General features: G+C 46.2%; 1 protein-coding gene across 1 annotated transcript in view; it reads right to left on the reverse strand.

Moving 5' to 3' along the window:
• The window catches only part of ZC3H3 (zinc finger CCCH-type containing 3), a 121,979-nt gene that overhangs the window by 15,802 nt on the left and 78,425 nt on the right, over positions 1-27,752 (reverse strand). The window contains exons 5-8 of the mRNA XM_088164279.1: positions 19,166-19,359; positions 7,891-7,972; positions 6,159-6,314; positions 4,413-4,482 (exon numbers count right to left, since the gene is read on the reverse strand). Coding sequence (XP_088020405.1) covers positions 4,413-4,482; positions 6,159-6,314; positions 7,891-7,972; positions 19,166-19,359 — 502 coding nt within the window. The remainder of the gene's footprint in view (positions 1-4,412; positions 4,483-6,158; positions 6,315-7,890; positions 7,973-19,165; positions 19,360-27,752) is intronic.

The following is a 27,752-nucleotide window of genomic DNA, read 5'->3' on the forward strand; positions in this document are numbered from 1 at the left end:
AAAGCATGATGCAGTGATGGAGATGGAAACAGCAGCATAGGGATCACACCTAGCCTGGCTGCAACATCCCACAGGGAATTCTGGCCATCACAAAGGCCAAAACAGCATCCTGGGGGTGCTTCCCATTTGGCTCTTCCATGTATAGGGAGCTGACTGGAAGGGGGTTTGATAAAGGCTCCAAAACGGGGAAAAAAAGCATCTCTGCAAGGATTTGGGGGGGGGGGCTGCATCATTCCAAACCATTATCCTGGAATTCCCCAGGGCTGTAATGCCTGTCCCTACGTGCTGGAAGGATGCTCCAGGAGGGAGTGAAAGGAAGAGGAGAGCCCGGGCTCCTGCCACGAGCACTGGAGAAGGAAAGCAGCGGGATACACGGAGCAGATCCCTGATCCCGCGTTCCCGCATTCCCGAGCTTCCGCAGCGCGACAGCCAACAGGGAAAACCGACGGAGCAAGGATTCTCCTCGTCGTCCTCAAAGCACAAACTTCACCTTCTGCCAGCTGTTATCATTAAAAACAAATTACCAGCCTGCTGCCATATTTCAGCATCCTTAACTCACCAGCTACCGCCAGCAGCTTCCTGCTTCCCACCCCGACCAGGAGGCTGCCGCCTGGAATGTGTGCTTCCCGAAGGTCCGGCTCCTCCTGCTTCTACATCCCAAATTTCCTCACTGCTCGGCATGGTATTGATCCTCCCCTTCACCAGTAGCATCCTGGTCCCACCAGTTCAAGCATCCCCAAGTAATATTTACAATCCTGCAGTAACCACGGCTGGGGCTTTCCGGAAAAATCCCTTATCCCTGAAGGGCACATTAAGGGTTGAACTAAATTGCCTCGCTGGAGGCCGAGAGGAAAGAAAACAAAGGGTGCTTTAAAAGAGGAGAGTTTATTTTTAATTGTCTTTTAACTGCAGACATTAACATAAAGGACAGGGCTCTGGGGCGATCTTTGGCAGTGCTGGTGGTGTGACCGTAAACGATTCCCTTAATGTAGTTTTTGATATAGAGCCCAAATTAGCTCTAATAAAAAGGGATAATAAAGGCAGCTCTCCGACAAAAATAAACTCCTCCTCGCTGTCAAGCCCGAGCCATTATCAAGAGGAAGCAGCGCTCTCATTTCAATTAACCTTGTTTGCACCCCAGCACGTCCACACAAATAACAATAACATTAATTCAAGGCACTGGGGCGCTGCGGCCGCCTTCGACAGCTTTGACTCTCTACAAGCTCTGGAGGCAGCAGCTAAATGAACCCGAAACTCCACGTGAGCCTCCAAATTGCTCACAACTGAGTTTTGAAGCTCTATTAGGGAGAAAAATGCTGATTCTTTCCGAGTTCCTCAAGGGGAAAAGCTGTTGGAACAGCAGCGGGCGGCTTCTCGAGTCCTGGCCTCTCGCAACCTTCGCTTCCTTCAGATTTCCTGGTTTCTCCTCATTGCTGGGATGTGTCAGTGGATCTGATCCACTGTGGAAAAACTCCCTGTGTGTCATTTCAGTGGGTGCTTCTCACCAAAGGCTCTGCCTGAGTCTCCTGTGGAGCAAAATTCTTTGAACTGTGAGGCCCTGGCACAGGCTGCCCAGAGAAGCTGTGGTTGCCCCATCCCTGGAAGTGCCCAAGGCCAGGTTGGATGGAGCTTGGAGCAACTTGGGATAGTAAAAGGTTGAAGAAGAAGAGCTTTCCTTCTTTCCCAGGCTCTTTTTCCCATCACCAGAGGGTGATGGAAACCAGTGGAGTTTGGATCTGCAAAGCTCCATGACAATCTGGAGCCATCCTCCATCCTGGAGACCATTCCCTGCTTGGAGCAAGGGGTTTGCTGGTCTAGGATGGGGAAAAGCTCCCTGCTGCTGTGACAGGTGAATCCATGCAGCTCTCCATAGAAAACAGTGATTTTTTTTCCCCATAGAAAAGAGTGATTATTCCTATTTTTTTCAGTGGGGAAACTGAGTCATAGGAGTGCACAAAGGCTGAGAAATAGTTTTTTCTGAAACCAAGAGCCAAGCCCTGTGAGCCTTTGATTTTTCACCTCCTGGACTGGACATCCCATCCCAGTAAAATCCCACTGAGGTGAGATACACAACAACCTGAACTTTCTCTGATGAGATTTTGGGGTGTCCCTCTCCAATGACCACAAAGTGAAATCGATTGGACCAACGAAATCAGGAATCCCCAAACCACCACATCATCCCACATGGAAAAAAAGCATGGATCTTATTAAAACCTCAACTCAAACAGCCAAAAACCAACCATGCACAGCCCTTCACCTGAGGAAAAGGCTGGATTTATTCCAGAAACTCCATGAGCAGGAGGAAAACTGCTTCCTTCCTCTGCTGAGTGCCTTCACCTGCTTTTCCCAGCCCTGATAAATGAGGGAAAAGCCACCTTTGCCAAGAATCACCTGGGTTAACAGAGAGCTCAGGGACTTGGAAAGCAAAGTTGCCTCTCGCTTTGGGGAGCAGCATTCCCGTGGCAATAAATCACCCTGGAACAAGTTTGAACTCCATGGAGGAGGTTGTTTCTCTTCCAGCCCTCGCTGATGACAAGGTGGCAAACAGGGAGACCTTTGAACCACCCTAAGGGTGGTTAATCCCGTGAAAAATAATTCCTCTTCCCAACGGAGCATGGCAGGAAAAACGTGCTCCGAAAGCTTTTCAGAGCTGGCACTGCCTGCTTTGACTTTGGTTTGTTAATTAATGATTCATCATCTTGAGTTTACGTGATGCTTCCTTAGCTCAGGATAAAGGTGAGATGGGCTGAGGTCACTGCATCCCATGGGATCCCATCCCAGGGATTCTGTCCCCAAAATGCTATTGGCAAACAGCTCCTGGATATAATCATTCCTTTTTAATTCAGTTTTATTACCACGATATCACTGTTACTCTTCTCAAACTGGTGAGATGCTGCTAAAGGTTGAGTTTTCCATCATTTTCAATTTATTCACCCAAAACAGAGCCCAGAAGCCAAATATGGGGGTCCTTTCTTGAGGGACCAAATGTACCTGGAGGGGAAATGAGGCCACATCTCCACCAGGAATTTTAAACATGCCGAGGAATATTGCTGGGTAGAGAGACCACAAATTCATCCACATCCAACCATCACATTCTTTGGTGGATAAACCACCAACTGCAACAGCTCCTTGGGCACGTCCAGTTCCCAAGTTTCATCCAGGTTTTTTTGCCCTGGGACAAAAAAAGACTTCACCACCTTCTGAAATTCCATTTAATTTGGAGTTCATGGTTCTGTGGATGAACTTCAATCCTTCACCTCAGAGGTGCATGCAGAGGGTTGCACATCGTTTACTTGGATGACAAGAAGTAGTTACCCTTATTAATCACAATAATTTTGGATAAACCAACAGCCAATCCCAATGCAAAGCTTCCTTCATTCTTGGCTTCTTTATTTCTGAAGCTTGACGCGGTTACAGGATGAAAAAAGAAAACCCCAAACTGTCCTTTTTTCCCATCTATCAATCCTCATCCCCATTCATGCTCTGACATGCCACGAGCCAGGGAATGCAGCTGTCCCTGTCCCTGTTTTATGTACTTGTGATTAAGTGACTCTGAAGAGAAATCCATGTAAAAAACATCTGGTGCCCCGTGTCTCATTCGGAGCGACTTCCTGGATAACTTATGAGCTCCCCACGGACAAGGAACGTGCCTCAGGCACCTCAGCTTCCGTGCTGGAGTCTCCAAAGCCACATCCAAGTGGAGATCCCAGCCACTAAACACAGGCTGAGGTGTTAAATCATCACTGATAAACCCAAAATAAAAACCCAGGATTATTTTTCCACCTTGTATAATAAAACCACAGAGCTCCAAATGCATCAAAAAGGCGGAAAAAAATGAACTCCAAACTTTGTTATGCCACGGTTTCAACCTGATTTTGCTGCTTGGTGCTTTAGAATTGAGTTTTATTAATTTATATCTCCAGGTTATGTTTGTTAAAACATCCTCTGACCCCAGCACAAAGGGATTTCCAGGGTAATGTGATCTTATGGAAGTCGGGAAGGATTACATGCAACTAAATGGACTTGATGATCTTGGAGGTCTTTTTTAGATCTCTAAGACCTCACAGTTCTTTTCTAGACCTCAACCATAGGGTGGTGAGGCCCTGATACAGGCTGCCCAGAGAAGCTGTGGATGCCCCATCCCTGGAAAAATTCAAGGTCAGGTTGGATGGGGCTTGGAGCAACCTGGAATAGTGGAAGGTGTCCCTCACCATGGCAGAGGGGGTTGGAATGAGATGATTCTGAAGGTCCCATCCATCCCAAACCATTCCATGGCTCTGTCATGATTTAGGAGCCTGAACAGCTCAGCAAGGAAACTCCAAATTCAGTTGGAAGCATTCAGTGAGGAAGAACCTTCCAACAACCACCCCTTTGCACACAGAGCCACATTCCCATTGGGAAGTCACACAGACCTTGTCCTTGGACACCTTGTGGGAAAATGGACAGGTCCCATCTGTCTTCTTGCATGTGCCACGGAGAAACCTGGAGATAAAGAGGGTTGGACACAAGATGGGTCACAAAATGCATGGTTTAATACCAAACCACACAATTGCTGCTGAGCTCATCCACAGACCCATTTCACACCCTAAATTAGTATAGATCCCCCTTGTTGGAAGAGCAGCTGATGATTCCTGACAGATTTTATTATTTCTTCACATTTGGCTGCTCATTAGTAGGTAGAGCAAGGCAAATCCCAAAATTCAAACATGATGGTCCCAGAAGGAGAAAGGTCCTTTCTAGAGCCCTGATTACTCCAAATTGCCAAAAAAAACCTGTATCCAAGTATCCAAGGCCAAGTTGGACAAGGCTTGGAGTAACCTGGGATAGTGGAAGGTGTCCCTGCCCAAGGCAGGGGGGTGGATTGGATGATCATGAAGGTCCTTTCCAATCCAAACCATTCCAGGATTCTATGATCCCATTCTGTGAGATGCTGGATGAAGCTCCAGGTGGGAGTGGCCAATGACCAGGAAGAGCAAAGACAGGTCCAGAACAAGAACCAAAATCCCAAAGCAAATGAGGATGTCAGGAGTTTTCCTAGGAGTGACCACTGTGAGAGCAGATTAACAAAATTAAAAAATGGTAAGGGAAAGCTAAAGAATGGGATTGGAGATAAAGGAACCAGGATAAGGAGACACAAACTGAGAGAGATCAGTGTTGTCCTCCAATGATCTATGGAAATGAGACAGGATAGAGACCCAAAGACTTCAATGAGTCTAATTCCTAAAGTAGGCAAGGAGTTATGGGATTTGTTATGGGAGAATGAGTGAGAAGGAGTAAAATCAGTTAAAAAACCAATAAATCACCTTGCCCTCCTCTATCGTCTCCCATTGAGCTTTGAGCAACTTCCAAATGATTCCAGCACAGCAGCAATTTTATGGAGAAATTACTCCAGGAGTTCATCAGTGGAGTTAGCTTTTCTGCACTTTTTAAATGACTCATAATAGAGTTTAATCAACTCTTGGGCAGGTCTAATGAGCTGCCAACATGGATCAGTTCTCCTGGAATAAATCACCAAGTCTCAAAGCAGCACGACGTCACAGGCTGAGGGATTCAAAACTATTGGACTGATCCAAACGGATCTGAGGAATGCTCCTGAAGGAATAACCTGGAGTGTGACCAGGGCAGGGGCTCAAGTCACCCAGACCAGAAAAGAAGGCTCCAAAGGAACTTTAGAGTCCCTTCCAGTGCCTTAACAGGCTCTAAGAAAGCTAAAGAGGGACTTGGGACAGGGATGGAGTGACAGGACAAGGGGAATGGTTTCCTACTGCCAGAGGGATATACAAGATATTAGGAAGATACTTTTCTCTGTGAGGGTGGTGAGGCCCTGGAATGGCATTTCCAGAGAAGCTGTGGCTGCCCCATTCCTGAAAGTGTTCCAGGCTAGGCTGGACAGGGCTTAGAGCAAGCTGGGATAGTGGAAGGTGTCCCTGCCCAAGGTAGGGGTTTGGAATTCAATGATATTTGATGTCCCTTCCAACCAAAACAATTCCACGATTCTCTGGCCTCTTATCCTCCTCCTTCCAATCCAACAGTGCAGACTCTACACCTGACCCAAAGCTCCCATCCTTGTCCTACATCTCTGTCATCAGTTTGTTTCCCTTAGGAATATCCCACAAGGAAGCACCAAAGCCACTCAATGTCCCAGATTCCATCCCTACCTGGTGCAGACAGCCACTTTCTCTGGATCGTGGATGTAGGGGCAGCTATCGCCCCGATTGCACCTCCCAAAGCGGTTGTAGTACATACAATATTCCTTCTTTTTCTTCTTCTGCTTGGCCTGACGGATGATGGCCAAGCTCCTCTGCACAGCACGGCTGAAGGAGAAAGAGGGACAAGGTCAGGGAAAAACCTCCAGCTCCAACACCACGATGACACGGAGAAGACACCTCAACAACACATGAAGCCACAGAGGAGCCCATCTTTGGGGAGTGAAATATTTAGGAAGTTCAGGCTCATAAGCCCTTAAGTATTTTCAAATTTTAAACATTAAAAATCTGCAAGATAACACCAAAGTCACCAGTGAGATCCCTTCCCACCCCCACAACTCTGCTTCTCTCCTCGGATTTTATGAGTGTGGAGAGGGTTTCCCACACTTTTGGGGAATATGGTGAGGAAGGAAACATCCTCTCCTTGTGCAGCACAGGATGCTAAGGCTGAATGACTTGGAGGGCTCTTCAGCACATGTCCCACCAGCTGGGCCTGATGCTATTCATGGCCTTCAAGTGGGCACCTGCTCATGAACCTCAAAGAACGAGGACCTACATGATGGCCACAGGAACCAAAAGTACCACCAAAGAGCAGAAAAAGCTCCTTTTTAATTGCCTGGTCCCACTAGAAGTTACTTAAGGAGCTCAGAAGTTGCTTAGCACATTTTCCATGAGCTTCCAGCTGGAGAGGGAATTATCCAGCAGCTCTTGGGATATGTAGGACCAGATGGAAGAGGGGATGTGTTGAGATCTAGGTGAACACAAACCATAGGGGGCACATCAGATCTCTCAGAGCAGATAATTCGGTGGTAGGGCACAGTCAGCTCTGGTTTGCTGAGGATGCAGGGCATTATCCATGAAAAACAGAGGTTCAAGGAACTTATTTCCAGAGGAAATGCACATTTTTACCTCTGTAATTATTGGTTGTCTGCAGCTCCTGGATTAGAAGGAGGTGCAAGGCCAAGTGCAAAGTCCTGGATGTGTGGTGGGTAATCCCAAGCACAAATCCAGGCTGGATGGAGAATGGATTAAGAGCAGTCCTGAGGAAAAGGACTCGAGGGAATTGGTGGATGAGAAGCTCCAAATGATCCAGCCATGGAAGCCCAGAATGTCCTGGGCTCATCCCACACCGTGGGCAGCAGGAGAGGAAGAATTTCTGCCCCACAGCTCCACTCAGGTGAGACCCCACTTGCAGAGCTGCCTCCAGTTCTGGAGTCCAATGTCAGAAGGATGTGGAGCTGCTGGAGCAGAGGAGGCCACAGAGCTGCTCCAAGAGATGGATCCCCTCTGCCCAGGATAAGGCTGGGAGAGCTGGGAATGGCCAGCCTGGAGGAGAGAAGGCTCCAGGGAGACCTTGGAGCACCTTCCAGTGGCTAAAGGGGCTCCAGGAGAGCTGGAGAGGGACTTTGGACATGGACATGGAGTGGTAGGACAAGGGGAAATGGCTTCAAACTGCCAGAGGGCAGAGATAGATGGGATATTGGGAAGGAATTCTTCCCTGGGAGGGTGGGGAGGCTCTGGCCGAGATTACAACCACCTCGAAGTAAAAGATGTGGAAAAGTAGCAGCCAGAGATTCACCAAATCATCCTCCAGTTCAACAGCTGCTCCAGAAGCTCCTGACTCCCTCCTGAGCAAAATTCCAAAGAATGAAGCAAATCATTCCCACTTCCCATGACTACAGACCTGGCAATGTACCGGCACGTTGAGGATCTGCTCAGGCTGGGTGTAAAGACTCCAGGACTGGGTGTGGAGTGCAATCTCAATGCTGGAGAAAAGAGAAAAACATGGATCATTGCTTGGAATCGAGAAATTTTGCAGGAATTCACACAGCCCTCAGTACTTTAGGTCCATAAAAATCACCAGAGGGATGGAGACCCTTTGCTATGAGGAAAAGCTGTGAGATCTGGGGTTTTTCAGCCTGGAAAAGAAAAGGCTCCAGGGAGAACTTGGAGCCCCTTCCAGTGCCTAAAGAGGCTCAAAGAGAGCTGGAGAGGAACTTTGAACAAGAACCTCGAGTGGTAAAACAGAGGGAATGGCTTCCCACTGCTAGAGGTTGGCTGGGATATTGGGAAGAAATTCTTCCCTGTGAGGGTGGAGAGGCCCTGGCACAAGTAGCTCAGAGAAACCACGGATGCCCCATCCCTGGAATGTCCAAGGCTATGTTGGGTGGGGCTTGGGTCAACCTTGGATAGTGGAAGGCGTCCCTGCTCCTGGCAGAGGGTTGGAACTGGATGATCTTCAAGTTCCCTCCCAACCCAAACCATTCCATGATCTTATTTAACCCATAGCACGGAGCTCCCAGAGAACCAATGGACGGACATCCCCTTTAGAGATTTCCCACCTCTGGAGGTGCTCCTTGCCAGCCCCAAACACAGCAGGAATTTTTCCCCTCAGCACCCAAACGTGCCAAAACACTTCTCTAAGCAAATCCCACGCTTCCACCATCAATCCAACAAATTTCCACGCTTGGCTTGGCCCCTCCTTGCAGCCAGACAGGGAAGCGCAGCCCCCGCTCCCATCTGTGCACGCATGGAATTAAATCATCCTTGACCGGTGCAGGGAAGAATGAATGGGAAAGAAAGGCTGGATTTCAGTTTTCCAGGTGGGATGAGAGCAGCTCAGTCACTCACCTGCCAGCCCGGGCGTGTTGGGAAGTTGAGTGAGTGGAATTTGATTGCACGGCGCCGCGAGCTGTCACTCGTCTGCCGGCGTCGGCAAAGCCCCATCTGTTCCCTCTGCACATCAAATTCCATCAATGGGGCATCCGACTCACCTCTGAGATTTTTTTTTTCCCATTTTTTTTTTTAATTCCTTCTCGTCCCAAGCTGTAGGAGCATCTTTTTTAGTGCTACAATAAACATTCATCAACTTTGGGATGCTCCAAAGACGCCACTGAAGGGTCTCCATTAAGGGCAAGGTTGACTTCTCAAACGATGTGGGGACAAAGTCTCAAATTAAAATCCATTGGGATAGGGCTGGATCATCCTCAGCCCTCTGGAATTCTGTATAATATTCCTTAAAGCTACACCAGGAATCAGCTCCTGAGGGCAGCAGACAATCTCTCTAAATATTTAATATTTGGGGATAAAAACGGATAGACAGGGATGAACAGATTTAGAATCACAGAATCACGGAATGGTTAGGGCTGGAAAGGCCCTTAAAGGTCATCTTGGCCAGAAAGGAGGAATCACTAAAGAGCTAACTAGAGGATAAATAAAGGGGCCAACAGCATCCTGACAGGGGTTGGAATTTTCATGTAGCAAAAATACATCAATGGAATGATTTTTTTGGCTTTTTCCCCCCCCAGTTTTCATCTTCCACCAAGAAGTCATGCAAAAAAACATGACGTGCATCTCCCATTCCAGGAATTAATTCACATCCCAAAGGAAATTTAACTATCCAAGAGCTGGTCCCATCCATGACAAAATCTATATGAGATCCATCCAGGTCTGGCAAAGCACCTGGAAGCTGGCAAAGAAATCCCCCATCCACATTTTCTCACTCCCTAATTATTCATCCCGTGTGCAAATCCTCTCCAAACTATTAAAATACACCCCTTTATTTCTCCAGGAAGAGCCAAGCCAAGAAAGCTCTGTAATTAAACATTTCATCATCCATTGGGATTTATGGAGAAAACTCAGCCTCTGTCATGAGGGTATTTTTGGAAGGTCTCACATTGTGGAAAAAAGTTTAAATAAAAGTAAAAGCTTCACGTATATCCAAGTAACAAGAAAGGGATGCAGGAGAGGGGGTTGAATGTTCCCGAGTTTTCAGGAGGTCCAGGGAGCCTAAATCTGCATTTTTAGGGCGGTTGTCAACTCAGAATTCCCAACTGGTCACTACAAGAGATTTGCATTAATAAATACATTAATAAATAAATATTCCTGGCATTGGAGGGTGTATTATTGAAACTGGGGTGAAACTGGGACATCAAAAGACACTGGAGAATGGGATAAAGGTTAAATTCCAACATTAGGAGCCGAAATTTGCTGCAGTCTGGGCTCAATTTAACAAAAAGATGAAACGATGCCCCCAGGGCTCAACTCTGGGAGTCTCATTTGGTCCAGACAAAACACTGGGCACATCCCAGTCCCAGATCTGTCCCGTTTTTCCCCTCAATCGCTTCCCAGCTAGGGAGAACATCAGGACACAGCGGTGCTGTGAGAGGAGAGTGACTCCCACATCCTTGGCACTGCCAAAATCCCTCACTATGGCAATTTAAAGAGGTGCCACGGCAAATTCCTGCCATGTGCACGCTCCAAGGCAGCGGGAACAGAATGGAGAGGGGGAAAAAAGCAGAAAAATAAGAAAAGCTGCCACAGAGAGCATCAAGAACTGCACACTGAGGGCTTTTGAAGTGATTACACCCAGCACAGCGGTGTCAGCCGGGATATTTTCCACCCTGTGGTAAAGGGACAGGTGGATTTCTCTCCCCCTTTCCCGATGATTCAGTCGCTTGGAAGAGCATCATCCGTAAGGAAACCCACAGCCCGTGCAAACGGGGTTGTTTCTCTCAATGCATCATCCCAGCCCGACGCTGGCAGCTCCGGTGGCTCGCGGTGAGAAGTGATTGTTGTTCCCAATCCAGCCGGGAGACTCCGCGCGTCTCTCCGGAGGGAGCGGGAACTGTCATGTTCATTAAATGCATGATTACAGCTATGATTAATAGCAGGGGCTACAGCCTAACTCCTTCTTTTTTTTTCTCCCTGCTCCCAGGAAGGAATCCACAGCCAAGCAGTCCCGCTGTGTTTTCCGCAGCGTTTGGCTCGACGTTTGGAATTCCAGCTTTTGATGGAAAAGGGAGGAAAGGTACAATTTATCCTTGTCAAACAAAGAAATGCTTAAAACAAGCGGGTTGGATGCTGCACCCCTGTACCAACATCCGTAAATTAATTAGGACCTTTTCATATCCTTAATCCTAAAACTCAGCTCAAGTGGATCCAGATCCATCTCTGGCATCCTGGGTGTTTTTTTTCCATAACCCAAACCACAGCTAAAGGCTTAAGGTTCTTCTCCTCCAGAGATTTCCCTTCGCAGCACAGGACCTGCACTCAGGAGCAACACTCGGTGCTTTCCAGCATTCCCACATGGATATCAGGATGCTCTCATCCAGTTCAACACTCCTGCTCAGCTCCCCACCACCCAAGGGCTTGGGATGCAACAAACACACCCCAAAAACAACATTCCAAATACTCCTTTGAGTTAAAAACTGGCTGCAAATATCACAGTTAATTATCACCTGCTTAATTATTTAGGATAGGCTTTATTACTCCAAGGCACAGCTCAAGGATCAGGCCCTCATCTCATGCAAAGGTTTGTTGGGGTATCTTATCCAATAACTTACTTTTTTTTTAATGATGGAAAAGCTGTGGGAAAGTGATTTAGCAAAAAACAAGGAGAAATCCAGAAAAGGGAGAAATTCAGATTTGGGGTGAGCCAGGACCCCGGAATAATGGGTGAGAGGGTGAGAACACTGTAAGAATGATGAGTATTGAGTATTGAGCCCATTGCCTCCCATATACTTCCACAAACCCAAATCAAGGATAATTCATGGAAATCTTCCCTGTGGAGGGAAACAATCAGTAGAAAATTGAAATAGGCAGAAGAAAGGAAAGAAATTCAGAGTTGGGGTGTGGCAAGGCCCAGGGATGGGCAAGAGGGTGAGAACATTGTTAGAATGATGAGTGTTGAGTATCAAGCCTGTTGCTTCCCATCTACTTCCACCATCCCAAGTCAGGGTCATCCCATCTCCCCGTTACTTTTTGCTCACCATTCCCATGGTTTTGGAATTGTTTCAGTTGCTTATCCCTTTTGAGCTTGGTCCTTTTGTTCGTTGAGTTCAATCCCTTGGGTTTGGGATTCCTCAATCCCTGACCCTTTTTGAGCTCAATTCCATGGCCCCTTGAATCTCAGTGCCTTGTCTTTGGGATTACTCAATTCCTTATATCCTTTGAGATCAATCCCTTGGCCCCTTTCGAGCTCAATCCCTTGGTTTTGGGATTCCTCAATCTCTTGGCCCCTTCACTCTCAATTCCATGGTTTTGGGATTGCTCAATCCTTTCATCCCTCAGGTGACACAACCTCTCCTCAGCCTTTTCCCACACGACCTGGAAAAGGCTTCCTTAAACCACGCTGGCTCCTTTAATAGTTCCCATTATCATCCCACCTCTCCCACTGCAGCCTCCTTCGGAAAGAGCCGAGCGATTCATTTTCCAAGTCTCTCCTTGGCTTTATTGCTGAACTGAAAGTTTTGAGGCTGCACTCGGGGAAATTTATTTCTTTAATTATTATTCATTTAAGTGGGTTCCACGGATTCTGAGGATCAGCACTCGCAGCTGCTGGGGGTCATTTATTTCCCTCACTGGACAGCACAAGTCCTCATTCCGAAGAAGACAACAGAAAAAGAAGGGATGAGCTGCTGCTAAACAAGCAGAGATTTTCCCATTTTCCTCCCTGACTTTCCCCACATTTCATGAATGTCTCTGAGTCAGGTGGTCATGAGGGTTTTATTAACAAAGAAACTTCAAGTAATGAATCATGTGCAATTAATGAAGCAGCCCCGGGTTGGATGTTGTATGAGTAGATGTGGGCCAGGAGCAGGATCTGGTCCCTGCAATTCCAGAGTTGAGGAATTGAGCTCTTACAGCAAAGGGATTGAGCAATCCCAAAACCAAGGGAGATTGAGGTTGAAGGGGCCGAAGGATTGAGTTCCAGAGGGATAAAAGGATTGAACAATCCCAAAATCAAGGGATTGAGATCAAAGGGGCCAAGAGATTGAACAACCCCAGAGAGAAGGCCCTGAGACAGAGGTGGCCACAGAGCTGATCTGAAAAAGGGTAAGGGATTGAAGAATCCCAAAAACAAGGGATTGAGTTTGAAAGGGTAAGAAATTTACTTATTAATCTCCAAAATACATGGGACTGCAGTCCAAAGGGGTACAAGATTCAGTCATCTCCAAAAGCATGGATTGAGCTAAAAAGGGATAAGGGAACGAGGAATCCCAAAAACAAGGGATTGAGTTAAAAGAAATTGAGGAACAGAGCTCAAAGACACTGAACACTTCCAGAAACAAGGGATTGAGATTGAAGGGGCCAAGGGATCATCCCAAAGACAAGGAAGCCATTGAGACTGAAGGTGTAAAGCAATTGAGCTCAAAAGGATAAGGGATTGAAGAATCCCAAATCCATGGGATTGAGATGGAATGGACTGAGATTGAAAGGATTCCTCAAACCCAAAGAAAAAGCCTTGAGATTGAAGGAGCCATGAAACTGAGCTCAAAAGGGGCCAAGGGACTGAGCAACCCCAGAGAGAAAAAAACTGATCTGAAAAGAGGAATAAATTGAGAAATACCAAAGACAAAGGATTGAGTAAAAAAGAGGCCATGGGATTGAGACCAAAAGGGACCAAGAGATCCCACAGTCCCAAAGAAAAAGCATGAGACTGAGGGTGCCAGGGAACTGAGGTCAGAAGAGGTAAGAGACTGAGCAATCTCAAATCAAGGGAATAACTTCCAAATGGGCCAAGGAATTTAATTCAAGAAGAGTAAGGGACAGAGCAATCCCAAAACCGAGAGACTGAGGTTGAGGTGTCCGAGGGATTAAGCAATCCCAAAACAAGGGATTGATCCTGAAGAAGCCAAGGAATTGAGTCCAAAAGAGGCAAGAGACTGAACAATCCCAAACCAAAGAATTCACCTCAAAGGGAGTGAGCACAAAGGGATCACAGCACCAGCAACAACGAAACCAGAGGAAACCTGAGGGAAGAAACATTCCAAATTTCCCTGCTCTCGCACCTCACTGCTTTGGGCTGGTTTCTCCTCCATCAAATTCTTCCTTATCCCTCCACTATGATCCCAACACATTCAAGGTGTTTTGAAGACAGAAGACAGGAAAATGAGTCATGATGGACAAACAAGAAGCTTGGGGTGTTTCCATGGACATGAGGAAAAGGCAAAGCCCAGCACAATGGAGCAAATCCTCCCTAATTCCTGTTTAAATAAAAAGCAGAGGCAAAAGATGAGTGGGGGAAACATTCCAGTCCTGAATCCCTCCTTTCCTTCTGTAAAAAGGAGTGGCTCAGAGGAAGGAGCATCATTCCTGCAAGTGCTGGGCCAGTGGCAGCACTGAGAATTTCATCATCCTTGAAAAAGTGGGAAGTTCATTTCCGTGACATTCAGCACTTGTATAATTAGTCGGTAAACAGGGAGACCACAGAGCACGTTCTTCCAGCACTGTGGAGATCTCTGAGTGTGGAGTTCTCCCACTGCAGCCTAAATCGTGTTCAGGAGCAGCCATCACCTGTCCCCAGCCTGATGCAGTGGAGAACAGAGTCCAGAGATGCTCTGAGGGCTGGAGCCAGGCTGGAAGAGCTGGAATGTCCAGCTTGGAGCAGAGAAGGATCCAGGGAGAACTTAGAGCCCCTTCCAGTGCCTGAAGGGGCTCCAGGAGAGCTGGAGAGGGACTAGGGACAAGGGATGGAGGGACAGGACACAGGGAATGGCTTCCTACTGCCAGAGGGCAGGGATAGGTGGGATATTGGGAAGAAATCCTTCCCTGTGAGGATGAGGAAGCCCTGGCACAGACCAGGGAAGCTGTGGCTGCTCCATCCCTAGAAGTGTCCAAGGTCAGATTGGACAGGGCTTGGATCAACCTGGGATAGTGGAAGGTGCCCCTGCCAATGGCAGGGGGTTGGAATGAGATTGTCTTAAATCCCCTTTCCAATCCAAAACATTTCCATGATTCCATGACCTTCCATCTCCCCAGCTGATCATCTCTGCAGCAGAGAGGGGAAACTGAGGCAGGAGGTAAGGTTACACTGCAGGATGGAGACAGGAAGTGCATCTGGATGGAAGGAAAGCCCCTCCCAGTTCTGGAAGGCTGAACTCAGCTTTAATTATTTATTATTATGTAATTTAACTATGTTTTAAGTAATAATTTGCTTCTCTGGGATTAGAGCCACCGTCACAATGTGTGGGAGATGCCTCAGCTCAGGAGAACTTAAAACTCCTCTTAAGCCTCCACCTTTGGGAGCTCAGCAATCCTGGATATCTCCAAAGCTCTGGAATCTACGGTCGTGGAAACAATCCAAAACCCCAATAAATAAAATCACATTGCTCAAGGGACCGGCTGTCACCTCTGGAGTCCCCAAAGCCACCAGCCTTTCTCCAACCAAGAGCTAAAAACTCAGCATGAGGAAATCATGCAGGTGAGGATTTGCCCATGGAAAAACAGCCTGGATACTTGGAAAATCCTGCTGGAGTCAGCCTCAGCTCACAGAGTGCAATTCCTCTCTCGGCAGCAGCGGTGGCTCGTGCAGAGATTGGGGTCAGGGCTGGTTTCCGGACAATGTCAAACCTTAATTTGCTTTCTGCTGCTTTCAATCTTGTATTTCCCCTTCTGTATTTCTTTGTGAAACTCTACATTGCCCAGGACCTTTTGCTTCTCTCCCTGATTTCATGGAAATTCCTCAAGAGCCTGGAAAACACCTTTGCAGCTGGAGAAGGAAATGAAGGAAAGGTTCCTTGTGAGCAGAGAAACCAAATTATTCCACTTGTTTAATTAATTGCCACATAGCAAATGCTTTCCACACCATCCCACTGCTGATTTTCCAAGATTTCTGCAAAGTGAAAAAATACATGGGTGCTGAAATACCAGTTATCCCCAAGGCAAAGAGCCTTTCCATATCTGATTGGCATCTTTGTCTTGCACAGGGATGAGCAGAGAGTGTTTAAACTCTGGGTTTTCTTTTCCATCCTTGCCCAAGCCATGAATTATGCCACATCCGAGGTCCCTATCCAGCTGGGAAGGCATGAAAATAGTGTTTTTATTTCTGTATTTTATTTGCAGTTTTCTGGAGACATGTGTGGAAGGCGCAGAAATCCTTTGGAATCAGAGCCACGCGTGGGATGAGAGCAAAGTTCTCAGCAGCTGCACAGGCTGTGGTGATTGTTCCAGGGATGTTTTTTATGTTCAAAACACCTCCAAAAATTTTTCCTGGGATTGCAGTGACACTTTCCTTGCCCCCAAGCTCTGTGCCCTCCTTGTCCCTCCAGCACTAACAAAGCCAGTTCCAGAAAAGCCACAGAAAATTGTTCTTCCCATTGCCCTGGTAGCCTCAGGATTGATCCCAATACAGCACAGGGATGCAGGAAGTGCATCCCCAGGACCAAATCTTAACTCACCACCAGCATTTATCAGTAAATCACTCGGGAATGCTACGATGGTGTGGATGGATCAGTCCCAGCATCCAGCATTATGTAGAGATAAAACCCCCAACCCTATAAATCCAGGGAAAGAGCAGAATTATAACCCACTGGAAGCAAACTCCAAGCTATTAAACTGTCAGGAGCATTTCCTGTCTCTCCACTATTCCAAACACATGGTGCCTGGCACTGGAAGGGAAAGGAAAAGTCATTTTTTCCCATCTTTTAAATAAACTTTGTCAAGTGTTGAAAACACAGAGCGTTGAGCAAACGTTCGCAGCCGATGAGAACACACAAATCTTCCGCCCTGCCAGGCCCAGTTATCCTAAGGCAAGAGGAATCTGTGGAATCCATCCCTGGGAAGGAAGATGAATTATGGGGACAGATGAAAGATGACATGAAAATACTGATCCACAGCAGTTCCTCGGGTTTTGTGGCAGGGGGTAAGAGGCAATGGCAAAATAAGGAATATCTTCAGAATAATAATTAGATGGGATTGTATTTTATAGGGAATAACCCAGGAAAGGGATCTTCACTCCCAGAGTGGGACTAATTAAACCCAGTTCTCTGAATGAGACCCCACTAGAAGATGTGGTTTCAGTGAGAAAGGAAAAATGGGAGATCCCATCTCCTCCATGCCCTGTCACCCCAAATCCCCTCAGGAACACCCCAAAAGCAATTCCAAGGCCTGAATCTGCAGAAATCCTCCCATCATACCTTTGGATTAATCCCTTTTCCAGAAATTTGCCTCTAAGTTGGTGTTTCTCCACTTGGTCCCAATCCAGTGAAGGATATTCACGGACAGGCAGAATCCATCAGCCTTTGCTGAGTTGCCCAAATCAGACTTTGCTATTTCCAGACAAATTTAGAGATTTCCTCGCACTTGGATAAATAAAAAAATTCACCTTCTTGCTGGAAGGCAGGACCTTTTCCACTCATGTTCTCCCCAAAAAGAAGTTCATGAAACCTGTTCTTTAAAAAATCTTTAAAATAATGGAGATGTTAGAGCCACACGAGTCCAGCATTTCATTATCCTTGTCCTTGGAAAGCTCTCTCACCAGTTTAGGCCCCTTCTTTTTTGGCTGCTCCACCCGGCCACAGAGAGACATCCTTCCTTTGCTTGGCAGCTCCAGATCTTCCACTTTTCCAGTCCTTCCAGCCATCACTTCTCTCCAGGACTCTTCCTAGTGGTCCAACTCTGTCCTGAAATCTGTCCCCTGCTCCATCCAACAACATCCCTGTCCATGTCCTGGGGTTTCACCCCTTTTCTTCCATTCCTGCAGGGTATTTTCTGCCTTTGGTGACATCTTCAATGCCCAGAGATGGTGGTTAAGACAGAAACACCCTCCACCTGGTTTTGTGCAGACAATTATCCTGATCCAGGCACTCTGGAAAAACCCAGTACCAGCAGCAAAGCTCTTGGAAAAAAATCTAGATTTTTTTCTACAAACCCCCGAGCTATTTTATGGCCTCTTTTTCTGAGTCGCCAAACTCTGATCCTTGCCTCTCCTCCTCAGAGGCAGCACCAAAGCCAAGGATTTACCAGGCAGGAACCCAGATTCAAAAGGAATCTACTACAGACATGTGCTCCTGAGCATGCTCATCCCTATTTGAGGAGTTGGCCACAAAGAGAAAGCTGCAGGAGAGTCAGACATCAAAAATCTGTCCTGAGAAGAGCTGAGTTGTGAAAACACCCACAAACCATTCCCAAACTCCTGCTGAGCCCTCAGAAGGGAAATTACCTGGAAACAACATTCCATCAGCTCCACATCCCTCAGCCACCACCTCATCCTCATCTCTGCCATCAACAACAGGCAGCTCCACTTCCCATCCCAGCACAAGGCTCCTTCCCTCCCTAATCCTGCTCTTTGTGGGTTTAAAACCACCCAGGATGCCCCAGAATTCCCATAGGAATTGCACTGCAGGTTTCAAAGGCTGCATCTCCTCATCTGCTTTCCCATATTTTGGCATTCAAGACCAGGCTGGATGGGGTTGGGAGCAACCTGGTCTGGTGGAAGGTGTCCCAAGGAGATGGAACTGGATGACCTTGAAGGTCCTTTCCAATCCAAACCACCCCTCATTGCCTGATTTCCACCATCATCCATAAAAATCCTCACCTCTGCTCTGTTCATCCTTCCAGCCAGGAAAATCAGCACAAAGCCACTTGCTTTGCCTTCCCCAGTTTAATGATCCCCAAAAATTCTCAATAAGCCAGAGAGGGAGCAAAAATATTTGAGACCAAGAAGAAATTAAAAAAACTAAAATCTGCTCTTTTTTAAGAGTCACATTTGAGGTGTCAAACATAGGAAGAGCTGAAACACAAATTCAATCAAAGCAGTGATGTAAAGCTGGGAATTCATCAAAATGGGGGCAGAATGATCTTCCCAAAATTTTAGGTCAATATTGAATGTATTTTGATGAGCACTTCAAGCACATTCAACCTTGTGGTGCTAGTTGAAGTCATCCAAGACTTTGCCTGTTAAACCAAGTTTAACGGCGCATCTCCACAAGCTTGAATTAAGTCTGACTTAAGAAAAAATTAATTTTTCCTAAGTCTTTAATTTCTCCAACATTTTTTCCTCTTCAGAGCTACTGTAAAGCAAGAACAGCACTTGGTACCATGGGATGCCCACAAACCTTCACCTCTGGAATTCTACGAGGCTGGAGGCTGAGTCGCAATGCCACAGGCTGGGAATAAACAGCTAAAAACTGAACTCAACAGATTTCGGACCTGAAATAGGACAAACTCCTGCTCACCTGCTCTGATGGGAGTTTTGGTGCCCAAGTCCCTGGCCCGGACAGGGCTGCTGGAAGTTTTGGAGAGTTTGTTGGCCGACACCCGGTACATGACCCCGCCGATGCAGCGGAAGCCTTTGTTCCTCCAGCGCTGTTGGACGAGCTGGGATTTGCCACCTTGGAGGGAGGGTCGGATTTGGTTTAACAATGGGGATCTGCAGAAAAAAAATAAAGTCAAGGTCAGCCCAAATTTGGGAAAATGTCACAAGGAGGTGCTGCTTCATGAGAAAATCATGGGATCGGAGACTCATGGAATGGTTTGGGTTCAAAAGGACCTTCAAGATCATCTCGTTCCAACTCTACTGCCATGGGCAGGGACAGCTCCCACTAGAATGGAGGAGATGGGTGGAAGAATCAGGGATATTGCTGTTGACAGAGGAAAAGCTCTGATTTCTCATGACTGACCCCAAAAAATTGACCTTCAAGGACTCTCCCTCAACTTCTTCCACCCTTGATTGCACCTCCAGACCCAGCAGAAACAAGGAAATGTGGATGCAATCCCATGAGAGAATCAGCAAAGTGGGACCTTCGCTGAGCTTAGCCAAGTTTTATGGAGCTCAACAGGCTTTGACATCCCTGGAAGTGCTTCAAAGCCAGGTGGGATGGGACTCTGAGCAATAAGATGCAGTGAGTGGCATCCCTGTCCATGGCAGGGGTTTGGAACTAGATGGTCTTTAAGGTCCCTTCCAATCCAAAACATTCCACGAGTCTGTATTTTTGGTATCATTATTCCTATTATGAATCGGATACCACAACTTCGATATTTTTATTCTGCCCCCAAATCTGGCTCTTGGAAGGATTTTCCCTAATCCCTGCACAGGACATGTCACCCAAGAGTATTTCCATCCCCCACCTGTCACCTGGAGCTGATGCTGGACCTCAGCAGGGTCCAGTGGGTGGGGCTGGGGACCAGTCCCCACCTCCTCAGTTCTCCCTAAATTCACAAACCCCAACTTGAGGAAGTGAGATTGAAATGGATCAGGAAGCACAATCCAGTCAACATTATTCTGAAGGACCAGTAAGTTCTGAAGTGACACCTGAGGGATAAATATCACAGAATCCCAAAATCTTTTAGGTCTGAAAAGACCTCCAAGGCCATGAAGTCCAACCTGCAACCAATCGCCACTTTGTTAATTTAACTATGGCATTGAGTGCCATGTCCAGGCATTCCTTGCACACCTCCAGGGATGAGGACTCCATTCCACCTCATCCCAATGTTCAACAACCCTTTCCAGGAAGAAATTCCTTCTGATGTCCAACCCGAACCTCTCCTGGCACAGTTTGAGGCTGTATCCTCTCATCCTGTTGCTGGTTGACAGGGAAAAGAGGCCAACCCCCACCTTGCCACATGTCCCAGAGAGGCTCCTCTGCTACCCAAAAATCTTGTCCACTCCATGACCTGATACCTCCTGCACCATCCCACCTCCCTGCCAACCCACAACGCAGCCTCCCAGCTCATTCCTATCCATCCCCCATTATCCAAACAGAGCCACTGCAGCCAAATCAAATCTCCTCCAATATCAGTCGCCTTCCTCATTTAGCACTAATCCAAACAGTAATTTGTTTATGCAAATTAGAGCTCTAATTTTGTATTAGCCCAAACTATGCTCATAATGCTATTAGCAGAACGTATATAAACCGCGCATTACCGGAGAATATCCGTAAATTAAGATCCCGCTATCCTATCAGCGGAATGCAAACCCCGATGAGCATTTCCTTTAAATGAACATGTGCTCCAAAGAAAAAGAGAGCTGGAAAATGGAATAGTTACATTTCCTAATGCTGAGCGTGACAGCCTATTCATTCCAGAGGGCTGTTGCCACTGGCTACCGAGCTCGGGAAATTTGCTGCCTGGTTTTTTTTGTGGAAGGGGATGGGAATTCGATAAATTCCTCATCCTAGTTCTCCCAGGGTTTCCCCTTCATGGAACTGCTCCAGAGAGGAGCATCAAGTCTTAGTGAGTCGCAAAGAGTCACAGCTGTGGCGTCACCGGGTGAAGGTGACAATGGCATGAGGGACACTTGGGTCACTCACAGATCACCCAGCACATCCCAGAAAACTCCAGCAAGGCCAAGGATGCATCCAGCACTGAAGGAAGGTCATGTGGCCTTACCAGGGAAGTAAAAATAATATCAAATATCCAACTGGAAGGGTGACAGAGACGATTCTCCCTCTCTACTCTGCTTTTCTTAGATCCCATCTGGAGTTCAGTATCCAGCTCTGGGGTCCCAGCAGCAGAAGGATGTGGACCTGATGGAGCAAGTCCAGAGGAGCTGGAGCCCCTCTGCTCTGGAGCCAGGCTGGGAGAGCTGGGAATGTCCAGCGTGGAGCAGAAAAGGCTCCAGGGCCCCTTCCAGTGCCTAAAGGGACTCTCCTAAAGGAGAGAATTTGGGACAAGGGATGAAGTGACAGGACAAGCAGGAATGGCTTCCCATTATCAGAGAGCAGGGTTAGGTAAGATATTGGGAAGGAATTCTTCCCTGGAAGGGTGGTGAGGGGCTGGAATAGAGTTCCCAGAGAAGCTGTGGCTGCCGCACACCCCAAGAAGTGTCCAAGGCCAGACTGGATGGGGCTCGGAGCAACCTGGGATAGTGGAAGGTGTCCCTGCCCATGGCTTCCATGGAACTGGATGATCTTTAACTTTTCAACCCAACCCATTCCAGGATCCCAATGAAAGTATTGCAAAACACCACCATGGTTGTGACAAGACCCATCCCAGCTCTATCCATCTCCTCTTCCTCCCAGTGACACATTCCTGGGAGGACCCCAGGATGCTCCATTCCTCTGTTCACAGGGGCTGCAGTGCCAATGGATTTGGGGCTCCTTTTTCCCAGCTGAATCAGTCCCTTCAAAGACTTCTTCTAATTCCATATATATTCCCTATATGTTATCTCTGGGTAATACGTGGTGATATCCACACACATCTATTTCCATACAGATACACAAATAATTTAATATATATACCCTGAGTGTATGTATTGAAATACAGGATCTATACATTATATAGAAAAATAAATATTGATACTTTTATACATAAATCTATATATTATCACCTATATTCTCTGGGCCTTCTATATCCATCAATTATCTCTAGATATTATTGAATATATGCACCGAATACATATATTGAATTATATATGTTCAATAACATCTAGTTATATTTAATATATGTATTTCATAATACCTAGAGATAATTTATATGAGGCCCAGATACTATTTTTATTCTTAGCAGCTTATATTATTCATATATTATTGACTATATAGGATATATATTGAATTACATATATTCACTAATATATAGAGGTAATACATATAACACATAGATACTATTTTCTATATATTATGTATTTCATATGTTCCTTAAGTCTAGTAGAGAGGAGGAAAGAAGTCAGGGGTTCATCCAACATTCCCCATTCTGGTTTGCAGGGAAAGCCTGGGATGTGGCACACCTGTGGAAGCACTCAGGGCATATATATACAGATATAAAGATATATACATCTATAGATATACTATATATATATAAACTATATACAGACTTATATATACAGGATAAACATATTTAAATAGATTTTTTTTGTATTTAAAGTTATATTGTATCTCTATAGTTATATCTATATATTATATGTAGATATATCCTTATATATTAAAATTATTCTATATCTATAGAGATACATTCAATATCTATTGAATAGAAATTTACATATATGCCCTAATACATTACATTCTCACACAGACACACGTATATGAGATAATACATTAAATTAAACCTTTTTTGGCTGTAATGTCAATAAAACTCAATCCACTCCAAACCCTGCACAGCCCGTGCTGCTCACACGACCTGAGCCTGACTCACACTGGTTTAAGCACCAGTTTAAGATCCAGTTGGTTGCATCCCCCAAATCCTCTGGATATTTATTTTCCTGCCTTGCTGCTTTCACCTCTCTTTTCTTTAGAATTCCTTAGGGATGGCTAAGCTCCAAACTGAGGGAGTCTCCAAATGCAGACGCTGTATCAGAACATCCCCACTGAGGCAGGGAGTTGGAACACGACAATTTTTAAGGCTCCTTCCAATCCATTCCACTAATCTATTATTTTTTCAAGGATTTTGGCAAACAGCATTAAAATTCATCTCATTCCCCAAAGGGAGTGGGGCTGAACCTCCTCTGATTTAGAGTTGTTGCATTTTTGAGGGAGTCAAGTGACCTCTGGGTGGTCTCCAAGCAAAGCTTCTGCAGAACATCTGCTCAGGCTGCTAAAGCCCCAAGGGCCACTGGACTGAAGCCAAGGGATCACCACAGAATGATTTGGCTTGAAAGGGATCTTGAAAACCACCAAGTTCCAATCCCCCTCCATGGGCAGGGCCACCTTCCAGTAGAACAGGTCACTCCAAGCCTCATTCAATCTGGCCTTGAACACTTCCAGGGATGGGGAATCCCAGCCAAGAGCTCAGTTTGAGCTCACTGGAGGCTTGGTCACCTTCTGGGTGGTGCAAATGTCCAAGCAGTGATGTCCCCTCATCCTTTTATATATATAAAGCAATATCTACAGAATATTTATTGTGTTTATTATTTATTATATTAGGCAGGGTATTTATTATATTACAGGAGCCCTAGGAGACTTAAAACTTAAGGGAAATTATGTTTTATAAGGAAAAAAACACACCCACACAGAAGAGCGGGGAGGGAACTCCCCAACCTTCACTTGCAGGAACCCTTTATTTCCCTTTGAAGCATAATTGTTGCTCCCAAGCGGTTGTGTGGCCCCAACACAGACACTGGTGTGGGTGTCCCCCTCCCTCTTGGTGACATCCAAGCTGGGGATGGCAGGGAAAAGCCACTGGAGAGGGCACGGAGCCCAACGCCCACTCGCTTTTCATCGGCGGCGGGATCCCAGCTCTCCGTGGAATTGTTACCCTAATGGAAAGGACGGCCTTTGGAAATGAACTGTATTGACAAAAGAGGATAAAATTAATGAGATAATAGCTGGGCCAAGGACCTGAAGAATACACTGGGCCCCCTCGACACGAGGGCCTTGTAATTCCCTTTCTGCCGTGCATCCCGCGGATCTAAAGAGTCCTCCCGTCCGTCCACAAGGCCCCGCTCCGGCAGGAAATTTCATTAACGCTGGAAAATAGGAAAGGTATTAAGCGTGGATAATGAAGGCTAGAGTGTGAACAGTGCCTTAAGATAGTCTTCTTTCTAGCCTTTGTAATGGGAGGCATGAACTTTCCCTTCAAATCCATTTCTAATCCATTTGAAATACTACAGCAAATTATCTCCCCTTCAGCCCGAGAGCGGCCGGCCAATTTACTCCGAATAGAAGTGACAATGCTCCGGAATTTATCGCCATAACCTTGACTACACAAGGTTGAGGGTTGTCTTTCCCCCACCCCCGGCGTGGACAGTGGAAGAAAAATTTTTAATGAAGAGTGGGTGGAGGAATGACATAAAAATGTTTAAAAACAGTGGCGTAGCTGGCACAGGTTCGACGCCGACTAAGGGGAAAATCAGAGTCTGATGCTAAAAATGTTACAAAACTGGGGTCCCAGGCTGATAAGACATTTATGGCCAGGTTGGATGGGACTTGGAGCAATCTGAGCTAGCAGTAGGTGTCCCTGTCCATGGCAGGGGCTTGGACAAGATGATCTCTAAGGTCCCTTCCAAACCAAACCATTCCGTGATTCTGTAGGATGAGGTTTGGGCTTTTCCAGTGCATCTCTAAAAGCAGCAGCAACTTTGCCTCACTCAGAACATTTCATGCTGCTGCTTAGTAGGAGTAGGTGCTCGTGTTGACCAAGTCTGATTTCCCAAAGACTGAACACCACCCAGCAGTGTCCTTCAGAGAATTCCAGAGGCATTTAGGTGCAAAAAGCTCTCCAAGATCATCCCTCCCAACCATTCCCCCAGCACTGCCAAGGCCACCACTAAGCCACATCCCAAAGTTCCACATCCACACAGATGCTAAATTCCTACAGGAATGCAGATTCCACCACTGCCTTGGGGAGCCTGCCCAACCTTTCCATGAAAAAAGCTTCCTAATACCCAAACTCAACCTCTCCTGGCACAACCTGAGACTGTTTCCTCTTTTCCTGTCTCTTGCTCCCTGGGAACAGATCCTGATCTCCACCAGGATCCACCCTCCTGTTAAGGAGTTGTGGAGAGCCAGAAGGTCCCCCCTGAGCCTTCTTTTCTCCAGGCTGAGCCCCCTTCCCAGCTCTCTCAGCTGATCCTGGTGCTCCAGACCCTTCCCCAGCTCTGTTCCCTTCTCAGAATGGAGCACCAAACCTGCTCAGAATGGAGTAAAACCACCAAAACTCCAGGAGCCAGCAAGTGATGCTGGGAAAATACATTCCCTCTTCAAATAATCTATAAAAAGGAAAAAAAAACAAAACGGGAGATTTCCAAGCCAGCATGGAAAATGAAGGTTAAAAACAAGGATGAGTCGCTCCAGCTTGCTCAGATTTAACATCAACACAAGACAACGTGATCCAAAAATCCCACCCAAACCCCCGCAAAAATTCCCCTATACTTGAAATACACAATTTTTAGAGTATTTGATTTCTCTAAGCTAAAGACAACCCCATGAGCAGAGCAGGAACATCCCAGCAGCATTTCCAGCCGGCTGAAACGGAGAGGATTTCCCGGCGCTGGCGGCGATACAAGTGGCTCTTAAAGAATGGTTTTCTTTTACTACTGGATTTCTTCTTTGGGCTTAGCTTGTATTTTTTTCGAAAGTAATCCTTACATAGTCAGAAATCACATTTGCATGCTGGCATTTGAATCCCGAGGAAAGAGCGGATCATCGCGGGGGCAATGGTTATGGAAAGCAACAGGGAGAGAGGTGAGGAAGGAGGGAGCTCATCCACCACAAGCCTGGGAGGTGGCAATGGAAAATCCTCATTTGGGAGGAAAAAAACAACAACAAAAAAATCACAGTTTCCTCATTCATTCATCATTCCTTAGCAAACAACAACAACAAGGATTTAGGGCTAAAAGCGTTCCTCACACACGCCAGGAATGCTCCAAGAGGCCCCTTGGAAGTTTCTCCATCTCCATCCTCACCTGCCAGATCCCTGAAGACTCCAAATCTACAGCTAAAAGCAAGTAATTCCACTAAAATGTTTGATTTATGGGATTTTTATCAACATTGATGCTTTCTCCTTAAAATAATATAGATCAAACATCAAATAAACACCTTCTATGTTAAGATTTAATTTATTGAAAGAACCTGATTGGGATAATTCATATAATTCAGGCCACTGCTGATGATATTTGAGGTTGGAAAAGTGATTGGAAATATAAATAGAAAGGGATGTGTGAGAAATGGATTTGTAAAGGATTTTCCAACAGAGATGTGTCTTTTTCCAACATATATCCATAAATACAGAGGATCCATTAGTTTTAAATATACAGTGACTGGCAAAAATGCATTAATTTACCCATAAACAATTCCCTCCTTTCAATAATTACTTCTAACTATGAAACAAACACTTAAAAAAAACCCCCGATTTTAATTTGGTTCAATTGAATCTGAATTTCCATTCAAATGCAGCTTAATGTTAATCTCAGGGAAAAAAATAATAATCCATCCCAGATCTCATTTAGCATTTTCAAAACCTGGGAAAAATTAAGAATTTCAATGAGCACCTATTAAGCTCCTTAATTACCTAAATAAAGATGTACCTTCCCAATAAATCCCCCTGACCTGCAAAGGAAAATAGTTGCAAATAAATTTAACAGTTATCAACCAATGAGAACAGAGATTCCTCCATGAAAGAAAACCCAAAAAATCAGAAACATGGGATTACATCTGCAATGAGGTGTTGTGGATGGGTTTTTCATGGTTTTCCCCAGTTTTCATATCTCATGGAAGGATGTCTCTTCCCAATTCTTACATAGACTGGATAACTTCAAATAATTCCACTTGGAAAGACTCAAGTATGAACAAAATATCCCAATCTCCTCACAGTGGTTTCTCAAAGGGCTGTAAAATTTACAGGCAACTTTAGGCTAAACTGATGTGGAACATTCCACAGAATCATGGAATGATTTGGGTTGGAAGGGATCTTGAAAATCATCCAATCCCACTCCCTGCCATGGACAGGGACACCTTCCACTATCCCAGGCTGCTCCAAGCCCTGTCCAACCTGGCCTTGGACACTTCCAGGAATCCAGGGGCAGCCATAGCTTTTCTGAGAATTCCATTCTAACACCTCCCCACTCTCACATCCCTTGTCCCAAGTCCCTCTCCAGCTCTCCTGGAGCCCCTTAAGGCACTGGAAGGGGCTCTGAGCTCTCCCTGGAGCCTTCTCTTCTCCAGGCTGGACATTCCCAGCTCTCCCAGCCTGTCTCCAGAGCAGAGAGGCTCCAGCCCTTGGAGCATCTCTGTGGCCTTCTCTGGATTGCTCCAGCAGCTCCACATCCCTCTGCTGTTAGAGCCCAGAGCTGGAGGCAGCTCTGCAGGTGGGATCTCACCCAGAAATTCCTCCTCTCCTGCTGCCCACACTGTGGGATGAGCCCAGGACACGGGAGTTCTTGGGTTCCAGCAC

The sequence above is a fragment of the Sturnus vulgaris genome, chromosome 1 (genome assembly GCF_052056855.1).
Source record: "Sturnus vulgaris isolate bStuVul1 chromosome 1, bStuVul1.hap1, whole genome shotgun sequence".
NCBI classification, from domain to species: Eukaryota; Metazoa; Chordata; class Aves; order Passeriformes; family Sturnidae; genus Sturnus; species Sturnus vulgaris.